At 49.1% G+C, this 21,385-nt stretch overlaps 1 protein-coding gene across 6 annotated transcripts in view; it reads right to left on the minus strand.

Moving 5' to 3' along the window:
* The window catches only part of Whrn (whirlin), an 87,385-nt gene extending 67,241 nt beyond the window's left edge, over positions 1-20,144 (minus strand). For 4 of the 6 annotated variants that reach the window (XM_036177941.1, XM_036177940.1, XM_036177939.1 and 1 more), the window contains exon 1: positions 18,664-20,142. In XM_036177941.1, coding sequence (XP_036033834.1) covers positions 18,664-19,281 — 618 coding nt within the window. In that variant the 5' untranslated portion in view covers positions 19,282-20,142. Of the gene's footprint in view, positions 1-18,663 lie in introns of all 6 variants that reach the window. The other 2 variants (XM_036177943.1, XM_036177942.1) reach the window with 1 other exon arrangement.
* Between the last annotated feature and the right edge of the window lie 1,241 nt (positions 20,145-21,385).

Here is a 21,385-nt window from a genome sequence, read left to right on the forward strand (position 1 = left end):
ACACGGAGGCCCAGCCCTAGTAAGCTCCAGCTTCCTCAATGCAAGGCTATAGGGCTGCCAGCCACATCCCTCAGACCATTCTGGAAGCGGATGCCGACTCTGCTTTGAGGATCAATGCTGCTTTCAGGGGTTGTGGAGGGCAAGAACATCTATGGCTTTCCATATGTTTCTGGAAAAACCAAAAAGAAACAAGATTCCTGAGCCAGCACTTTCAGTGGCCAGGCACACTCGAAACAGCTTTGGCCCACTGGAACTGGAAGGAGCACGCCTGCCATTCCACCCTCTTTAATTAACTACAAGTGCGTGTCTGGCGGGAAGCTCTCCACAGTCAGCTGCTACCTTCTAGCCTCCACTCTGGCTCATCTCAAAGGGGGTCAGCAAACAGGAGGAGTACATTTGGAAGGGCAGCCGGGGACAGCCGCTCCTCTGGCCTTTCACAGTGACTCAAGGCTGCTCCCTTGACTCCTGTGGTTCCGGCCATCTGGGGACAGCAAGTTCCCACTCACAAGAATGCCAGGCCAGTCACTGGACTTCTCTTAGCAGAGTGCACCTGGTAGCCTGCAGCCTCAGGAATCAGGGAAAACTGCAAAGCCCTCAAGGCTGGTGAGACAGAGGGCCAGGCCATGTGCAGTCTTGCTAGGGGACCTGAGGTTTCTCCCCACCCTTGCTGGGCCTCCATTTTGCCACCTGGCAATAAGCAGGTTGGACCTTGTGACCGGTAAGGTACCTCCCAAATGGATTTTCTAAATCATTCTGATTCAGGGCCATATAGTGAGAGGTCATCCATGACAGCGGAGAGGTCAGGGCCTTGGGGACATGTAGGGACAGACACCAGGCAGATTTGTGGGCAGGGTTTCCAGTTCTCCCCATTCTGGGGTCGAACTCAGTACAGCTAGCTCCTGTTCTTACCATGTCACTGGCTCATACCCTTAAATCTGGTGTAAACTTGGGACTCTGAGGTGTCCTACCAGCTGGGAGGGGCAAGAGGCATTCAGAAAAACAACAACAACAACAACAACAACAACAACAACAACAACAACAACAGGAAATATGGAGGAAGCTCCCTGGGCATGCCAAGAGGCAGATTCCAAATTGGGTTTACCAAAGAAGGCCAGGGACCACTCCCACGGAGAGGTAAAAAGCACAAACACTTCTGTGAAAGCAACAGGTATTGGTTGTGTGTGTTGCTGACATCAACACTTCACCCCTACAACAGTAACCAGCCTGTACTGCCTCAATCAGCTGCCTACTAGCTGTCTGCATCCATCTGGCAAGTCACCATGCTTCGTCCATCAGTTTCTGTGGTGCAGGCTGAAGATCAGCCTTCTGCGCCCTCTGTAGGGGGAGGAACCATTGCAAGGGCAGCTGTGGGAGCACTAGGTTCTCACCACGGTCATCACCCTACTGGAAAAACCAGACCCAGGGGCTCCCCCGTGCTTTGGCGGTGCAAATCAGAGCAGTCTGACCGGCAGATGGTGTGGGGTGGATGCTATCCATCACCAGACCGCCATTCAGGCCCACGTCGAGATAAAGAGAAGATGGATTACGCCTGCCGGTCTCCACACGTGGGACTCCCAGGAGGCCACTCACCTTACTCAGCTCTTTGGAGCTGACTCTGATGTCCCTCTCCAGCAGAGGTCAGAGTGGCCCAGTTCCCTGCAGAGGACAGAGGGACAACCTGGACCGGCCACGGGGCAGGACTAAAGAAAGGGGCACACTAACACAGCGACGGGCCGTGCATGGACACAAACATGAAGCAGGCCACAGGGCACACTATCAGGTGACAGCTCAGGCACAAACGAAGTTTTCCCACATCCAAGGTGAGAACAAAAAAACAAAACACAAAATAAACAACAACAAAAAATGAAAAGAAAACAATAACAGAACCATCTTCTTTGGTCATAAATGGACTCAAAATGGAAATTTTAGGCCCATTCATTCATTCATTCATTCATTCATTCATTCATTCATTCATTCGTTCGTTACTTTGGGGGTTTTGAAACAGGGTCTCACATAACCCAGGCTGGCCTCAAACTCATGATCCTCCTGCCTCTACCTCCCAGGGGCTGCGATTGTAGGTATGCACAATCATGCTCAGCTCTGCTTTATTTAAATGAAAATTATTTGGGGGGCTATTTCATGACCAGTTCAGTGAAACTCGTGTTTCCACACTGCAAGAGGACACTCAGCCAGTATGGAGTTCTTACTCTAACACTGGAAATTTGGGCTTTCACTTCTTGCCAGTAGAGACATTTCTGCCTAACATCCTCTCAGGTAAGTTTTGAGTGCATATGCATCTAATTTCCTAGATTGGGCATCTTCATTTATGTACAACCACAGTCTCTGGGAAGATGTCCTCGGGACCTGCTTTTCTGCCTGCTGTGATTCCCATGGCCACCTGCAGGGGGCAGCAATAGACACCCACCGTCTTCCAGCTGTACAAGCTAGCAAAGACATGTCTTAGGCAAGGTCACAAAGAAAGCAAGAGGCAGGGTTTGGATATGAATCTAGGGTTCTCCAACCCCCACCACACACCCCCACTAGGGGTTCAGGTACCACAAGGCCAGCAAAGCCAGCTCTACACCTTGTCTCCAATAGGGGAGTTTTAAGAGGGGAACACCGGACTTACAGGCTGCAAGTTAGCAGTAGTCCTCAGACTTCTGAGCTCTGAGCAGAGAGTAGAATTGGCAGTGTGGCCTCTGCCCCGACAGCATATTTCAGTGTCGTAAGAAATAGAAACTCTAACGAATGCCAGTCATTTCTTTAGTGTGAATGACCTCTAACTGCAAGGGCCCCAGACTCCTGGTTCAGCACCCAGACCAGCACTGCCGAGTGGCCAGACCCGTGTGGAAGGAAAGTGGCCCCTATCCCTTCCCTGTGCTGGCTGAGGAAGCAAGCAAGCTTCTTTTTCCGGCAGTGTGTCTCAGCCCTGCGCCAGCCCTGCCCCCTGGCAGCTGCACGCCCTGCCGGCCACCTGAGCTTTCTAGCAGTATCAGGTGCTCCGGGCTCCTTTCCACTTCAGGTCTCTGCACGTGGGGCTCCTGTGCCTGCAAGTTCACCTCTCAACATTCTTACTACAGGCGATCATTTAACTACGTTGTCCCCAACACTGGAAGGCAGTCTTGGTATATCCGAGGGTAGAAAATGTAGGGAGCGGCAAGGGATTCCACATCAAGTGATAGGCAGTGACATGGGCATGAAAGCCTTCCTCTTAGTGTTGGCCACCAGCAGGGGCGTTACATCTCAGAAGGGTCCATGACTTCTCTAGTAAAACTAAAACCTTTCATTTCATATTTCACTTTTTTTTAAAAAAAATCATGCTAAACAGTCCAGCTGAAGTCTAAACCATAATTTTCCTGCCTCTACCCCTAGACCTTGAGTGCTAGGATTATAGCCACCCCGCTGCTGTTTTCTAATTTTGTTTTGATTCTAGAAACCACAGAATTCAATTTAAAGGTGAGACACACAGAGACACTTCCTAAGATCATTTTTGTTTTGTTTTGTTTTGTGTGTGTGACTTAAGTATGTGTAATATATGCATATTCATGAATGTACTGGTACCCGGATGTCCCTTGTGCATGTGAAGATTGAAGGACAACCTTGGATGTTGGTCCTCAATTTCCACTTTGTTTAAGATGGGGTTCTCTCTTGAGACTGAAGAAATGATGTCTCAGTGGTTATGAGTACTTGCTGCTCTTGCAGAGAACCCAGGTTTGGTTTCCAACACCCACATGACAGCTTACCATTACCTATAATTCCAGTGCAAGGGGATCCAGAGTCCTTTCCTGGCCTATTTGGGCATTACATGCCTGTGGTGCACATTCAGACAATGCCCTCTTCTGACCTCCAAGCACATGGTGCACACATATACAAATATTCAAAGCACTCATACACATGAAAATAAATCTTTTCAAAATAAACAAATAAAAGCTCTCTCTCTCATCAGATTCTCATAGGATTGCTGTGATTTGAACTACTATCCTCTCATGTGGGTTCTGGGGATTAAGCGTGGCTCCTCACAGCTGTGTGGGGTGCTTTACCCATCGGCGCTCTCCCCAACTCTCTAATTATTAGAGTCTAATATAATCTCTTATCCCTCTGCCCTTTTTTTTTTTTTTTTTAATACAAGGTCTTTCTGCAAAGCCCTGGCTATCCTATGTAGTAGCCCTTGCTATGTAGACCAGGATGGCCTGGAACTCACAGTGGTCCACCTAACTTTGCCTCCTGAGTGCTGGGATTAAAGGCATGTGCTACTGTGCCCAGCTCCCTCTGCCTTTTTAATGATGCACTTTTAAAGCATAATCCACTTATTACTTTTTACCTAAATAGGAATATTAGTTAAGACATATAAAAATTATTAAATAGGTAGAGTATGGAGAGGGAATGAATCTCACCACTGTGGTAGGTACTCACTAACACAGACGCTGGGTGGATGAACACGTGACCCTGAAATCACAGCACATGTCTAGGACTAAAAACTTCTGTGCAGTCAGAGGCAGAGCTACTTCCCACAATAACTCTGATGTCCCCTCCCTCCTCTCCCGAGCTTGGTCTAAGAATACACATGAGTTATATACATCCCCTTACACAAAAGTTGCATGCTATTATTTCTGTATTGTCTTGGAATGATGGCATACTTGTTTCATGGTCTGGTAAGAACATACTATCAGTCAACCACAGCTTCACTATAGCATCACCAACATCTGCATGCCAAATTGGGAACATGATGTGGTCCATCTGCTCCAGATCTGTATGCTTGAGCTGCTGCAAACTTGGAGAAAACACCCTCCCTCTGTGCAAGTCCTGCAGGACCCATTCCTGAACCACAGCTCAATGCAAGCATCCTGAAAGAACATGGTGTACACCGGAAGGAACACTTCAAGGAGGCAGGGGATTCCATGCACAGGAAGTGGGCTCTCAGGAACAGGAAGTGTGGCAGTGCCATAAGGATGGCCCGGAAGTGGCACACAAGTGGGAAATGATGGGTTTCTTTAATGTTATGAATTTTGTCTTTCACAGGTCTCCTGAGGGTCCACCCCTCCCTGAGGAACTGGTAGGTAATGTTTGCTGGGGGGTGGGCACTATATCTTTATAGAGGTAGCCACTGGTAAGTTGCCCATGCTCTTTTAATAACCCACAACAATGGCCCTGTTATCAGCCCTGCTGAACTCACTGAGAATCATACACACAAAGACCATGAAAGCAGGAGGAGAGTACTAACTGGAAGAAGGAGATCCGAGGGAATGAGAAGGGGGTGATGATCAAAACACACTATAGTCCTGTAGAATGAACCTCATCCCTGTGTGTGACATACGCTAACAAAACCAGAAAGAGACTTGCCTTTCTTTAGAGCCTCACTTAGGGCCAGCTCCCTCTCTCTTCCCTTTGGGTCTTTCACCTCCTCCAAAGCCTCCCTGTGAAAGAAGATACCTTTACTCCTTCCCTGGGAACACGGATCCCGGGGCCGGGATAGAGATCTGACATCTAAAAGCCCCTGTTCTTCACTGTCATTGCCCCTAACAACTTAGTGGGTTGCAGCTTGCTGTTTAAAAAGAATAAAAAACACAAACACAAACACAAAGACCATCAACAAGCAAAAGGAGGTATGCGCTGGGGGAGGCGACACCCTGACCTTGGGAGGAATCTGTAAAGATTCCCGCAAGAGAGCATGGGTGACAGTGACCACAACTCCCAAGATCAGGGCAGAGAAGTTTCCAGGAAGAGACTGGTTTGTTTTCAAAGCAACCCTTCAACTGTTCACAGGGCTTCCTTTTGGTGCCTTATAATTTAAGTAAATTGCTTTACAAATGTTCTTTTAATTTTTATCTTTTCTCATTCTTTCTTTTTTGGAAGAACTAACAATGCTCTTGGAATCACAAATACAATTGCTCAAGATGAGTCTCGATGGGTTTGCAATGGAGTGTTTTATGGCCTGCGATCAATGTCCAAAGCGCATGTCTGTTCCTATCAATGTCAATTTCTTAGAGCAGGAGTAGATCCGCCGAGGGGGTTGATTTGCCTCACAGCCTGGTTACAGCCTCAGCCCTCACTGCTCGTTGACCTTTCTCAGCTGAAAAGGAACGGGCTTGCAATTTAACTCAATTTCAGCCTGAGGAATCTGAATTCAAGGTGGATGACCAACCATCTTTTACAAAGCCAACCCAGCAAATGTCAGAAAGAACAAGACTGATAGAGTTGATGACATCGAATACAAAACCTGTTATTAAATAGGCAGAATACCATTAAGAAGTTACATGTCAAAAAGCATGAACACACACCCACATACACAAACCACAGACATGGAAAATGGGATAGTGTTTGTCTATCAGCTTGGAAAATGGAAAAGAAATACAGTATCAAGTGTGGGCACAGATTGTTAGAAATGAGGGCTCTCACATGCTGCTAACATGGTTAGGGGGACTATCAAGAAACAATTTCCTTCGTAAGAGCAGTTTGGCCACAATTATCAAAAGTCTGAAAATTATGCCTCTCCCCTGAGCCAACACCATCTCCACAGAGACAGCCCAGGGGATTATTAGTGGCGTGCTTAAAGATTAATGTGCGGTGATGTAGAATGCAGCAATATGGATAACACTGAAAACACAAACTGTCCAGCAAGAAGAAATTAGTTAGATAAATCACACATCTCTTCCTTTCGATGTATTATGCTATCATTAACAATCACATACTAGAAACATTTATCAAGGTGGGAAATCTGTCTTAGTTAATCATTGGGCAAACGCAGCAGACAGACAACCGAATCAGATAGGCAGGTGTGTGGGGACTCCCAAACAGCAAGGTTCTCCCAGGTAAAGTGGTGACTCCCAAAACAGTGCTCATGGAGGACTGGAAACTTATGGGTCAAATTATAAACAGGAATCAATTCCTGGTAGATGGGTTATCTACAGTTCTAAGACCTCTGCTTTTTTTTCTTTTTTAAGTTTCGTTAACTTGTATTTTGCCTAAATGTACATGTATGCACCACAGCCAGGCTTTGTAGGTGCAGAGGTCAGAAAATGGCATCAATCCCCTGGAACTGGAGTTATTTATGGCTGTGAACGGTCATGTGGGTACTAGGAACCGAACCCCGGTCCTCCGCAAGAGCAACAAGTGCTCTTAACTGCTGACTCATCTCTCCAGACCCCTCTGCTTTTTACACACACACACACACACACACACACACACACACACACACACACACACACTTTTCTGAACTTGAGAAATTATTTCATTTATCATTGTGTGTGTATAAGGTATTGGGTGGGAGCATGCACATGCCATGCCATGTCATACACATGGAGTTCAGAGAACAAAAGTATGGAGTCTCTTCTCTTCTGCCACCTTTATGTGGGTCTCAGGAACTGAGCCAGGTTGTTGGGCTTCCATAGTAAGCCCTTCTGTTACCTGAGGCATCTTGCCAGCCCACTGTTTTTCACCTGAGCCGTTATATAGCAGGTCGTTCAAATAAATACAGAGAGGAACACACACACACACACACACACACACACACACACACACTTTACTTCTTTAAAGTAAATAGGCAGACTTTTTCCATGAAGCCAGCTTTTCCATGTGAAGCCAGCAAGCTGGACCTTGGACTTGTCCAGGCGGATGGTAGATGGCTACCAGCTTTTCACAGGGGTGAGTCCCAAGTCCTCAGATCCTGTTTTGATAGCTGTGTGGATGAAGTCAGGGAATGCACCATACAGGATGATTCTCCAGCACTGGCTTACTCTAATGGTGAGAAGGGGAGCAAGGGAGTGAGTTGAGGTGACTGTCATCTAGCAGAGGATTTTCATCCACAATGCACAAAATAAAACCCTGACAGAGCCGGCTAAAGGGGTACATGCCTTTAATCCCAGCATTAATGAGGTGAAGGCAGGAGGATCTCTGAATCTAAAGTCAGTCTGATCTACTTAGAGAGTTCCAGGACAGCTATGGCTACATAGAGAGAGCTAGTCTCAAACAAAGCGAAGCCAAACAAAACAACAATAACAACAACGAAAACCAAATCAACATCTGAAAAAGGTCAGAGTACGGCCAGAGAGACAGAACAGAAAGTAAACATAGAGTCAAGGGGATGATGTGAAGACGCCAGTGTGGCTCCTATCCCCAAAGTCTATCATAAAATACAAGATACTCAGGAAAGGCAGGGTAGCCAGGACCTGGGTCTTCTGCCTCCTTGTGGGTTTCCTCATCAAATGGCCACAGTCATTTTCACAGGACAGAACTCAGGAAGGAAACACACTCACAGAAGCATTCCTCTTGCCACCAGGGCTTCTAGTGGAACTGTGGCAGTGAGTGTGTGCTTCGGAGGCAGGCAGGCCTGGGTTTCAACACTGACCTCACTTCCTCTCTTCTAGGTGTTCATGGCCAATCACCTGCTCTCATGATTCCCAGTGTCCCCTTCCTTGGGGATGTGGAAGAGTCATGTGGGGGTGCACAAGAAGCTCTTGGTGGCTTACTCTTGGTGATACAGGCTAACATGCTATGGATTATAAGTATCTTGTGTGTTACTCACTTCACGCCTTCTCTGGGACCAGTAGGATCATCATTTGGTAGGTACATTAATACAGTCTCTGCATGGCCACCTGCACCTGCATTTAGAGGGGAAGAAACCTGAGCAGAGAAGTGAGGTGACTTGACTGTACTGCAGGATAGCTCACATTAAAAAAAAAAAGTTGTTTTTCTTTTACATTTATTTACTCAATGTATGTGTGTGTGTGTGTGTGTGTGTGTGTGTGTGTGTGTGTGTGTGTGTTTGGGTCCATGTGTGTAGGTCAGAAGACAACAATCAGGAATCAGTTCTCTCTTGCCATGTGGTTTCTGGAGCTCAAACTCAGGATGGCAGGTTTGCTGCAAACACCCTTAACCACCAAGCCATCTCCGCAGCCCTCATCAACTTTAGTAAAGCTAAGATGCATGCTGGAGACCTACAACAGCGTAGAGCTAGGCTCTGAAGCCAGAGCTGGCTCCAGCAGTATGGGACATCACCCCTACCTGCTGTTCCTCTGGTCAAGAAAGCCTGGGTCTACAACCTGGCTCTGCTCTTGAACTTGCCCCATCAGGGACGCAGGAGCTAACAGCCAGCTTCACGGCAGCACAGGGGAAGCTCCGCTTTAACCTGCGGTGTTCCGATCCTGCTCTTGCAGCCATGTGGATGGAGGTGGGACCTTCCACACAATGAAATGACTTCACCTGCATCGGTCCATGACAACAGGCATGAGACAAACTCTTTGCAAGGCCGGCTGTGAGACTGAAATGAGTTGGTACCGTAGCCGGTGCTGGCTCACTGTAAGTCCTCACTCAGAGGCAAAGTGATTATTCTACGAATGAAGAAGAACACAGTATGGAACACTATTTATTATGTCGTGGTGGGAGTGAAGCAGGTTGGTACACCGAGGGAGAGGAGAGCAGGATAAGAAAGTTTCCCACAGATGCAAGTGATGGCAGGGGCCGGGCAGGTCTGTGGGGGGATGCACTGAGGCTTGGTCTAATGGGTGACAAAAGGTGGACAGAAACAAGCCTTGCTTCACAGAGTATGCTACCTGGTTGGTCATGTGTGGGTTCCATTTGGGGACCTGGTTGGAAACAAACAACAAAAACTGTCTGTCAGTAAAAGCGGATGAGGTTAAGTTCCTTGGAGGACAAGTTAGAGTCTGCCCCTTGCCTTGTGATCTTCCAGCTCAAGAGCAGGGATCTAGAGAAGGCAAGGCCTGGGCAGAATAGAAGACAGAGCTGAAGGGCAGCTGCCATGAGGAGACCTGTGCTCTGAAATGCTCTGTGAAGGATCGGGCTTGGATGCTTCTTCTGTATCGGGGCTGGAGCCATCCCCACAGCAGACAGGCAAAAGAAGGCAGATCAAGGGCGTACACTGGGGCAGGAGGACAGCAGGGAGAGCAGGGCTAGAAAATGTGGAGAAATACAGGCATCTGAGGGAAGAATCCACATGTATTGACTTTAGATCTTTCTTAAGCCTGGAAGAAGTCTTGGGAGAAAAACTGGAGACACTTGGGCCCCAGGAAGAGAAAAAGGTATGAGTGCCGATATTTGCAAAGAGGAGGAGAGAAACGGAGGGAAGGAAAGGGCAAGCTGGGTCCACATACAATAAAGCAAGCCACCCCACCTTTGAGTCAGAAGATTAAAGGGCAGAGGGAAAGCTGCTATCCCAACGTTTGAATGCAATCTTGCATAGCTACACAGGAGATGAACTTCCAAAACATGAACCACATTTCTTAATCTGAAACCTCTTAAAGAAGTCTAGCACACCATTTCAGATGTGGTTTAAATCAATTACAAGTTTTTTTTTTTCCCCCTTAAGTACAAAATGTCTGTGCTATCAAATCAAACTCTCACCTGCATTAATTGCTTTAATAGGCTCTGGAAATAGCAGCCTCCTCACCTTCCTCATGGGGACCCCTGGGGAGTCCATCGGAGAAGGATGCTGAGACCAGGGACAAGGCTATCTTCTCTGGGTTGTGTCATCAGTCTCCCATTATTTAAGGCCTCACACAAAAATAATCAAAAGGCAGGTGGGAACACCCAGTCCTATTTATTCACCGAGCTTTATTGTGGCTATAAAGCAAAACTGCAGATACCAAGAGCCAGATAGGAGCCATTGCATTTTAAAAGAAATGTGAGGATGTTGACTACACTGGGCACATGACTCTGCAATTCAAACAGCTACAAGCAATATACCGGCCCCAAGTCCTGCTATTTTCTTCCAATAGCACTTAAGAGCAAAGCCACACAAACCAACAAAAATCCCAAAAAATTAAGTAGGCACACTAAAAGGTTTCCAAAGCCAAGTCAGAACCATTGATAATATTTTCCACTGTAGTGCTGGCAGTGAGACCTCCATGGTCACATTTTTTAGATTTTCAATATGCAATGACAGAAAATGACATGTTTGTGAGGACATGAGTTATGTTCAGTATTGGGGATATCTGAGTCACAGAGAGACAAGCAGGCATGCCCAAGGTCACTGCTAGGAAACACTGACAGGTAAATCCAGACCCACTTCCAAATTCCATCTACGAACATCTCTCCCTTAGACTTTACTGTCCATCAGCTGACCTTACACATCTGGAATGATGTTCAAGGCAGGGATGGGGGATGAGGGGGTAGGGTTTTAAGAGCGGCCAGGTAGGCCCAACTTGCTGTGTGATTTTCAGATAGGGTCTCCTGTGTCCCAGGAACCTCTAACTACTTATGTAGCCAAGGATAACCTTAAACTGATTCTCCTACCTCAGCCTCTACAGTGCTGGGGCTATAGGTATAGACTGCCACACACAGTTTATGTGGTACTGGGGATTAAAGTCAGGACTTCATGTAGATGAGGCAGGCACTATACCAACTGAATATATCCCTGGCACCTCTGGGCAAGTGTGTGTGTGTGTGTGTGTGTGTGTGTGTGTGTGTGTGTGTGTGTGTGTAAATGTTAGGGGTGTGGATCCTGAAGCGAGCAGGATTCCCCATACTTCAGTGTGGGTGTGGCTTGGATTTGCCTGGGGACTTTATCAACTCTTAGGCTTAAAGCTAACATTTGGGGGTTAACAAGTTAGCACCAAACTCTAGATATTTATAGATATGCCCTTTCCTAATTATTTATTTATTTGGAATATCCAAACCGTCCAGGCTGGCCTGGATCTCCCTGTGTAACTTAGGTTGGCCTCAAATACAGGGCCCTCCCAGAGAACTGGGTTCTAGGTGTGTGCCATCATACCTGGCTGCAAATACCCTTCCTGAGGTCACTTTTCTATGTCCCTTCTTGCAGCTTACAGCTTTAGGACCCAGGGTCAAGCCCATCTTGGGACTATGGAGGAAGGTTGATGTATTTGCTTTGCTTTCTGAGTCCAGAGGATGCTGATATTAGCAAAGTCAGGTAGGAAGGAAGAATAATCATGGAGCTGGCTGCCAGCTGAAGCACGGCCACAGCCAATTTAGCAGAAGGAACACAAATTCTCAACGGAGAAGGAGGCAAAGGTGCTGGGTAGAGAAGAAATAGACCCACTTCTGCATTCTCGAAGGATACCGCATTGAAGCGCAGGTGTGATTACTGGAGGCCTAGCCTGGTGCATGTTGGGGCTTCTTACAACTTGAAATTGCTTTAATAAAAACCCCAAAGCAGATGAAGCTCACCCCAAATTGGCTCATTGATTGCATGAGAATGCATAAACAATTCTATTTTGGAACCACAGACACAATCAGACTGCTGAAATAACCCACTTCTGGGAACGGGACTTTAAAATTAAGAGCAAAGTGATAAATTAACTTGCCAGCAGCAGGGTCTCACAAAGTGGATGTGGGCCACAGAAGGTGGGAAAAGCTGATGCTTCCCCAGATATAGACAACGGCTTTTAGAAGTCTTTAGAAAACAGAAGGCTTCAAATGTTTTCTCACCTAGTCAGTCACCATCCTATTCACCCAGAACCATTCCAGGAGGCAGATGGGAGGTCTATGCCCTTTTCACCAACCCATGACTGAGGTTCAGCCAGCTTTGTGCAAAGTGCATGCAACAGCTTACAGCTTTCCTCAGGTTTCCATTCAGTGTCTACACATGGACTTCCTTAGATCTCACACTCAGGAATAAAGGAATGCTTACTAGCCCGGCACATCATTCTATACATCCAGTACATGTTCACTCATGTACTGAAGTACCTCCAGGGAGCCCCAGGAGGCATGCTGGGGCAATGGGAGTGAACTGGACACAGGCAGCATTGGCTGTCACAGAGTTTCTATGTGGTGGGGAGGTGGATGGTTGAGGGACATAAAGAACTGCCCATCTTATGGTGACAGCCATGTTGAAGGGAACCAAAGGAGGATCAAGGGTTAGAAAGACGGGATGAAGGTGAAGGTACTTACTGCCTTCAAGAGGGTGGCAAGGATACAAGGGCATCAGGATGTCACAGCACTTAAAATACTTGATGACTTGTAGATGCGGTTGGAGCTGGGCCCTGCTACTTGGCATGCTAAGGACAGGGGTTGTGTCCTCCTCGTCTCTGACTTCCAATGCCATAGGTTTGTAGCTCAGAGAATGTATGGACAAATGACTCTAACGGACAATGGGATGGGCTGGAACATGTCCCTTTGCGCTGAGGTTAGGGTCTCTGAGTAACTCTCAAATGTCAGACTCAAGTTAAGACATCTGTCTATGTCCCAGAGGGGTTCTGACACTGCCTTCCAGGATGTTGGCTACAAAGGCCCTGGGAACCTCCTTGACCATGCTCTTCCTTGCCTCCCACCTCTGCTTGGGACAGTGAAATGGCACAGGAGGGTCAAAACACCCAGCACAACGCAGACACTCTGAATAGGGATCTAGTAACGCAAAGACAGGATGTGGCAAATGCCAACTCAGGCTCCGCAGGATGAGGCTGTGTGAACACACCTGCAGCAACTCTAACAACTTCACTCTGGTGGAGATACAATCATGGGGGAGGTGGTAAATGGTTGGAGGCATGTGTAGGGAACCTTCATCCTGCTCATTTTAGCCATTAACTTAGAACTCCTCTCCAGGACTGGGGATGTGGTTCATTGAGTAAAGTACCTGCTGCACAAGCATCAGGATCTGAGTTCAGATCCCCAGCACCTGCTAAAAAGGCAAGTGTGACAGTGAATATCTGTACCCTAATGCTGGGTATGTGTGTGGGGGGCAGGCAGCGTGCGGGTGGCGGGGGCAGGCAGGTTCCTGGAGCTCACTGGCCAGTCAGTCTGGCCAAATTGTTGAACTACAGGTTCAGTGAGAGACCCTGCCTCAAAAAATAAGGTGGAGAGCAATAAAGAAGGACGTGCGATGTCAACCTTGACCTGCTCCCTCCCCTCCCTCATACACACACATGCATACCCCCACACAAACAAATATATATACCCCTACACACACACAAATCTGCTCTCAAATTAAAAGAAAAGGAAATCAAAAGCAAGGCCCATGTTCCCTGACCCTTGGTACTGCTGCCTGCAGCTGCCACCTGGAATGCAGGGAAGGGAACAGAAAACATGCTTCCCACTCTGCACCTGTCCGGCTGTGAGAGTAAAAGGAAACGTGGCAGCCCGGGAACTTTTTAAAAGCGCCCCCACCCTGCGGCACAATTAGACATCTGTGAGCTTAGACTCCAGCTTGCATGCTTGCTTGGTGGTTTAAAAAGAAAGAAAAAAGAAACGGGTATGAGAAGATTGGTATTTCAGCCTCCAGCTACTTCCAACCATTTAATGTCATTTCTTCTAATCAGATTCTCTGGTCCTGACTGGGGACTTGAGTGATGTCCCTAAGCAATGGGGACCAAACAGCCATAACAGAGCCTTGCTAGAAAGCCAGTTGGAGCCCTAATCCCCTCCAAATGCCTGCTTCTATGCAAAGCCCTTTGCAGGATGGAGGGAAGATTAAGAACCCAAGGAGACATGCATGAGCAGGCAGGCAGGCGCAGATGACGGGCAGGCTGCACTTGACAGGTGCATGTGGGGCTGTGTCCCTGCATGTGGCTGGAGACAGGCCGAGGTGGCAAGCAGCAGTACACACAAAAGCCTGGGTTGCAGCAGCAGTGGTGGTGACCCACACTTCTCTCTGCAGCTCCATCCAAATGAGCACCTGAGGCAAGTCACAAAGCGCCTGGGGTTGTCAGCAGATGAGGGCAACAGAGGTACCCAAGCCAGTGCTAGGCTGATTCCGTTCCTCTTTCATGTCCAGCTTCAACTCAGAAGACATGAAATCTAGCAGACCATCAACGCTTCCATACAAAGGCAGCACTGATAAAACGTGGCTTTTGATTTAACAGCAAATAACCGGCTGCAAGATTTGTCTCACACAGGCATCATTTTCTAAAGCCCTGAGTGTCAGCCTGAGCCAATAAATATACAAGACTGCATTAAAGACACAGACCCTCTCCCGGACCTGCATAAACTCTGGATATGAGGTAACCAAGAGCTTTCTAAAGAGTGGACTCTCTGCAGGTCACAGCTGACAGGCTTCATGAGAACCAAGAATTGTTACTGGACCAGAGAGGAACCATGGTTTTCAACTGGACCCCAGAAAGAGACCAGGTGCAGGAATCCAGGTTTCAGATACAAATCCGGAAGTGATAAGAATATGTAGTGGCCTCACTAACCATGACAATGTAAAACGACAAATATGTCATTTTGAACCTCCTGAACCAAACAGAATGACGTGTATTAATGTTGACAGATTCCTCTTGGGGTTACTTATGCAAAGGAACGGGAAAAGTGACAGCTCTAATTAATTGGAAGGGCCCACAAACACTTCTCAAAGTAGGGAATATTTCAGATTCTAATTTGCTGTTCAGATTTACCCGTGGGAATGCTGGGACTGCAACGAAACTGTTAATTTTTATTAACTACACACACACACACACACACACACACACACACACACACACACACACACACACCCCAAACAGTACCTGGATATCCTAAGTGCTGCTACCTACATCAACAAGGGACTAAGGAAGCTAGTGGGTGAGTGGATTTGCTCCAGTGCTCCCAAGACGGTGCTGTGTGTGCCCCAACCCTACTGGCAATTCCCACTCACTCTTGACTCACCCCAGAGCTGGTGTTCTTGGGTTGAGAGACGGGAGTGAGAGACGGGAGTGAGAGACGGCAGCTGGGCCCCCGTCAGTACAGTGTGTAACCCATGGATTTCCTAATTTAGCACAGTTACCCAGGGGTGCCAAGCTTCCCTTCTCCCAATCCACAGCCAATTCTTTTTGCCTTAATTGAAGGCAATTCCAAAAGCACAAGAACACAGATGATCAGACTGTCTCCATGCCTCCTGGGTAGCACATGCCAAGCAAATCAGACTCCCAGAGCTGGGAAGGACCTTGGACAGCTCCAGACTCATCTAGCCCGGAGCAGATTGTATCAGTCAGTGACTTGCCCAAGGTCACACATGGCAAGTGTGCAGCAGAACTTAATGTAGCAAGTAGTCTATGGAGTCCTTGGCTGACTGATCTAGCATGTCTGTCTGGAGATCTTTGAAAGAGCTACTTTAAAAAAAAATTACTAGTTTGACTCTTGTTCATTCCAAATAGCTTTTTTCCCCTCTCAAAATTCAAACATTCCAACGTAATTCTACATAGTAAATGGTTTGCCTAATCTGGACCTGTCACTGCTAATTGGATAACTGGACTTTAAAAGAGGAATGGGAGCCTGTTGGGTGCAGGATAAAAATCCTCAGCAATTGCTTTGGGTATCAATAGATGTAAGATCAGTCAGGAAGAGAAGCTGAGTAAACTTTATTTACTTGATCCCTCTTTAAAAGCTGTATTCCTCTCTGATGCACAGGCGCTCTGACACTTTGATTCTTAAGACCTCTTTTTAATTGGATTCTCTTTATGTTGTATATGCATACAAACAATCTCTCCTTTTGCCAACATGAAAGGAAAATACAGATTTTTGGTTTTAATTGAAAAGACATCTTCTGCTAAATGGAATGGGGGACCCTGGGACGGAAACAAGACATAAGTAGAAAACTCAGGGACACTGAATGAAGCCTGGAGTCCAGCTAGCATCTGTGTACACTGACCATGGAGCCCTCTGAGTCCCATAGCTCATGGCTGACCAAGAGGCCCCACACACAGAATTCCCAGGTGATGACGTGTGTCTCCCACACTGGCCTCTTCCCAGTCTCGGAGAAGGGGCTTTATTCTCTGCATATTATACAAATGTGACAATAGTTCTCCGGGTGTTCTAACTGTTCACCTGAACATGATGCCACCCTGCAGTGGTGTCCTCTGTTCTATATTACCACTGCAAATTCTGTCCCTCTGTTCCCTGGAGTTGGGATGACACAACATTCCTTTTGCCCAATGCTTCTGAAGGGTCCCAGGATCACAGCACATGGTAGTCACCAGGAGGAAAAGAGATGCACAAGTCAACTCTGCTCACAGAGGCCCTGTGTTGCAGATGTCACACAAGGATGTTCCTGTTCTATTCCCTTCAACCCTGGGGCAAGTGTTCCTTTGCAGGCTTCCTAAACTGTGCTTGGAGAGCTGAGGTGTCCCTCTGCAAACATCAAGCAGGAGCTGATGCGAAGTAGGGCCCTGAGCTCAAGAGCACCCAGAAGCAGCTCAGGGAGGTTGAGACCTACAGTCCTGATCATGACCTTTTTGATGCCAGAAACTGAATGGTTCAGCCAGATCTGAGGTGCAAACTGGAGGAAGAGCCTGTATTGCTCATGTTTAAGTTGCCTTTCCAAAATCTCTCACCTAGTGATGATTAAGTGACTCCAGTTTCTGTAAATTGCCACTAAAATTGAATCTGTGCTTCTAAATGACATTTGGATCAAGTCTCTTTAGAGCATAAATTCATCATTTTGGGAACTTTGGACCTGTTAGGACAACACTAATGGACTATTTCTTTATAGATATATGGGATGCAAGATAAAGAGGAGAGAATCATGTTGGGGGAGGAGCCTGAGAGAATGGGAAACCCACAAAGAGCCTTGCTAGCCCCCAGAATAATAAAAAGCCATTAAGCTTCTCCAGAAATGGAAAAGAATTTTTCAGAAACCTCAGGGGCTTCCTGAAAAGGGGTCCTTGAGTAGAGAAGCAAATGATCAAAGCCAAGGTCAGAGACAGAAGGTGGTGTCCAAGGTGCACACACAATCAGCCAGTTCTGTTCATCTGACCACAAGTCACTGCACACTGCACAGGAAGCAGCTCTGGACTGGAAACTCCTGTCTACCTAGGAGTTTCCCAGCAGCCAGTGTGTCCTGTTTGGTACAACTGTGTGAGGTGGGCCAGAGAATGGGGTGAGGGGGGCTCAACGGCCAACCCTAACCAGGGGGAAGCATTTCTCTGAAGAGAGCAGATAGTGAACTGTCATTCCTTTCCTTCAAACTCCTCACTTCATGTGTAAGAAGCAGTAGGGCTGGGGCTAAATGCTTATGAGAGAAAGATCCTTGAGTCCACCCAGGGACCAAACACTGCATCTCATACTCCAACTGGCTGGTGTTCACTCACCCTGGGCGATAAGATTATCAGGCACGGATGTTCTTCCAGACAGCAGGATTAGATTCCTACTAGCCGGTTGTACACACGCACACACACACAAAGTGCACACTTTCATAGGACTGTGGGGTTTCATTTTGGACGTTCAGGCAGTAGCCTAGTTTGCAGCAAAATCAGGAGCCACTTCTCTGGTCTGGCTTGTTCTGGGATACACCAGCTAGTCTACAATAGCTCTGTGGTCACCCAGCCTCCTCCTGTGTCACTAGCAGTAAAGGACTGTGGATCCAGAGAACAGCACAGCAGCAGCAGCAGCAGCAGCAGCAGCAGCAGCAGCAGCAGCAGCAGCAGGGTGGATCATCAGTAATGCCAAGCAGGGGCTCTCTTCTACCATTCCTAAGACTCCACAGTCCTTTACACACTTTGTGACCAGACATTTGCTTATGTGATACTACTGTGTTTGTGCCTTAGCCTTTAGGTCACCCAAGGCAAGAATCACCATTTCCTCTCTGCTTGGAACACCTATCTGGGCCACACATTTGATATTCCTCTTTTAAAGTCGAGGCAGGGGGCAAAACAAAAACACAACGGAGACCAGAAGGGTGAAGCGATTTGGTATAAGAGAAAACAGCACAGCGCAACCGAAAAGGCAGTACTATACTCCCTGTACGGTCCCCCTTACCACTCCCACAAACCACAACCCTACCTTGACAGCCTCCGCGTGGGTCACCCGGGCTAGAGATTTATCGTTGACGCGCAGAATCTGGTCCCCGACCCGCAACCCTTCCTTCTCTGCCAGGGAGCCCGGCTCCACTAGTGACACGTAGATGCCCACGCCGTGTTCCGAGCCCCCGCGGATGCTGAAGCCCAAGCCCTCGTGGGCCTTGGCGCGTCGCAGGCTCACGATCCTCACCTCCCCGGGCCCCGCGCCGTCGGGAGCGGCCCAGGCGGGCTGCCTATAGGGGGTGGTGGCGGGCAGGTAGAGGCCCTCGGCCGTATACTGGTCGAAGAGCAGCTGGTCAGAGCGCGGGATGACCAGTCTCAGCATGGGCAGCAGACGCCGCTTGACCGGGCTGTCCAGCAGGACGCGCAGGGTGCGCACCAGGTCGAAGACGTTGCGGCGCGCGTGGTACGCGTTGAGGCAGTGAGTGAACTGCTCCCGCTCGGGCTCGCTCAGCAGCGCCGTGAGCGCCTGGTGCAGCTGGCGCACGTTGGCAGACAGCAGCCGCAGCCCCGCGCCCCCGCCGCCGCCCGCCGCGGCCGCCGAGCCCAGCGAGCCGGTGGAGGACGAGCTCACCGACAGGCCGTCCAGCTGCGCGTTCATCTCCCCGCCGAGGCCCGGCCGCACTCGGGGCGCGCGGCGCGGGGCGGCTGCTGCACCTGCGGCCAGCGGCGCGACAGCTGGATTCCCGGGGGCGCGGAGGTCACGGCTGGAGTCTGGGCTTGGGGGAGACGCGGAGACTGTGACTGCAGTCTAGACTGGCTGGAGAGTGGAGACGACGGCTGTAGGGTGGGCTGGGCGGGTGGGGGGGAGCGCAGGAGCGGTGGCTGGATCCTGGGGAGATGGCAGGGACCGTGGCTAGTGTCCCAGGGGCGCGAAGGCAGCCGGAGTGGCGAAACTGGAATCCGGAGGACGAAGAGACGGCGGCTGCAATCCCGAGGACGCGAAGACCGCGGCGGGATCCTGGGGGACAAAGAGTTGGCGGCTGGAGGCCGGAGGTCGCGGAGACTGCGGCTGGAGGCGGAGGGGAGCGGGGACAGCAGCTACATGACGGAAGGCGCGGGGACCACGAGTGGCCGCAGTGGGGGGCGCAGCCACGCCGCCCGCCCCGTCACACCATGCCCGGGGCTCCCCCAGCCGAGCTGCCCGTTCCTCTAGGGCTGGGGGACCCCAAAGTCAGAAGTTAGGGCGCCGGTCGATCTAGTCCCAGAGTCCGGAGCAGTCGCAACTGGCGGAGGCACGCGGGCGTCCGGCGTGGGGGAGCGGGGCATGTCCCGGGCCGCCCACCATGCAGCAGCCCGGGGCCCCCCGCGCCCCAGCGCCGCCCGGGCGCACACGGAGCCACGCGTCCGTGAGCCCGGACTTTGCGAACTGTTGAGCAGCTCTGAGCCGAGTCTTCCAGCGAGTTCCGACGCCCGTCGCCGTCGCCGTCGCCAGCCGGGCCTTGGCCCCGCCCCTCACCCCTCCCCCTCCCCGCCCCGTCCCCCCAGCGGGCTCTTCAGGAAATGACGTCCCGCCTGGCGCGCCTGGCTGTTGCCTGGAGACGGGGTGAAACAGTCCGGCCCCAGGGAAGAAAGGGGTGAAAGTGGGGTGTAGCCCAGGAGGAGCCCTTGGAGGTGGCCTGCGAAGACTTCCCACTCCCACAACCCAGAGGTGAAGGGATGGGGTCCCCAAAACTGTGTTCTCCAGAGATCACAGCTGAACTCCTGGGTCGCTCTGGAACAATTAGCAGGTTTGCCAATTCACAACTGGGAAAATGGCCAACTTTTGGTCTCTAAAATATTAGATGCTTCATGTTTCGTTTTTCTGCCTTAAAATGTTGTTCCTGCCGCTTGCACACACGCTGACAAGTTTAAGTGTGTATGTGGACGATTGTCAGTCACGTGCACAAGTGCTGGTGGGAGCCAAGTCCTGTGCTGGGAAAGAAGGTCCTGGTTTCCTGCCCTGGTGTTCTCCGGGATGGAGGAAAGCAAGGAGGTATTATCAGAAACGTAAAGTATGCAAACGCACACAGGTGAATTTAAAACAAAGTCTGAAGAAGGTAGGTGAATGGTCCCAATGTCCTGCTGGTGATCTTTTCACACTGGGGGAACCGGGCAAAGGTTACATGGCAACTCTCTATACAGTCTTTTTATACTTTTTATATGGCGAGATGCCAGAGGACATGGTCTGAAGTCTGTCATTAGACACCCACTCTCCTAAAAAGGATCACAGGAAAAACTCAGGGCTTTTACTCAAAGGGTGTATTCTAAGGAGATCCATAGTGCTTTACACAGTTGCCACCACATGTCATGTGCATCTCTTCCTACCTGATTGCCTCTCCTCAGCTGTTCTATGAAAAGCTGTCTTTTCCTTAAAACTGTCCTGGATTGCCATCCCGGGAATGAAACAGCTGGCATGGGACAAGCAGGAGAAGGGTTATCTGAAGTGGCTTTGAGCTAGGTGCAGAAGCATGGCTGGTTTGCTGTTTACTTCTTTCTTTATTTCCCTGTTGTACTGGTCACTCTTCACTCAACATTTTCCAAGCACCCATTCTGCTCCTGGCTCACATGCTAGATCCTGGATACCCAGGATAAAGAAATGAAATCTCTGACTTGAAGAGTCATAGTCTAGCCATGGAAAGATCATGTAAGTCAAGGTAAAGGGAAGACAAACATTGTAGTGTCCAGGTAGCTCACAGTGAGGAGAGGCAGTAAGAGTGGACTTT

This window comes from Onychomys torridus, chromosome 2 (assembly GCF_903995425.1).
Source record: "Onychomys torridus chromosome 2, mOncTor1.1, whole genome shotgun sequence".
NCBI classification, from domain to species: domain Eukaryota; kingdom Metazoa; phylum Chordata; class Mammalia; order Rodentia; family Cricetidae; genus Onychomys; species Onychomys torridus.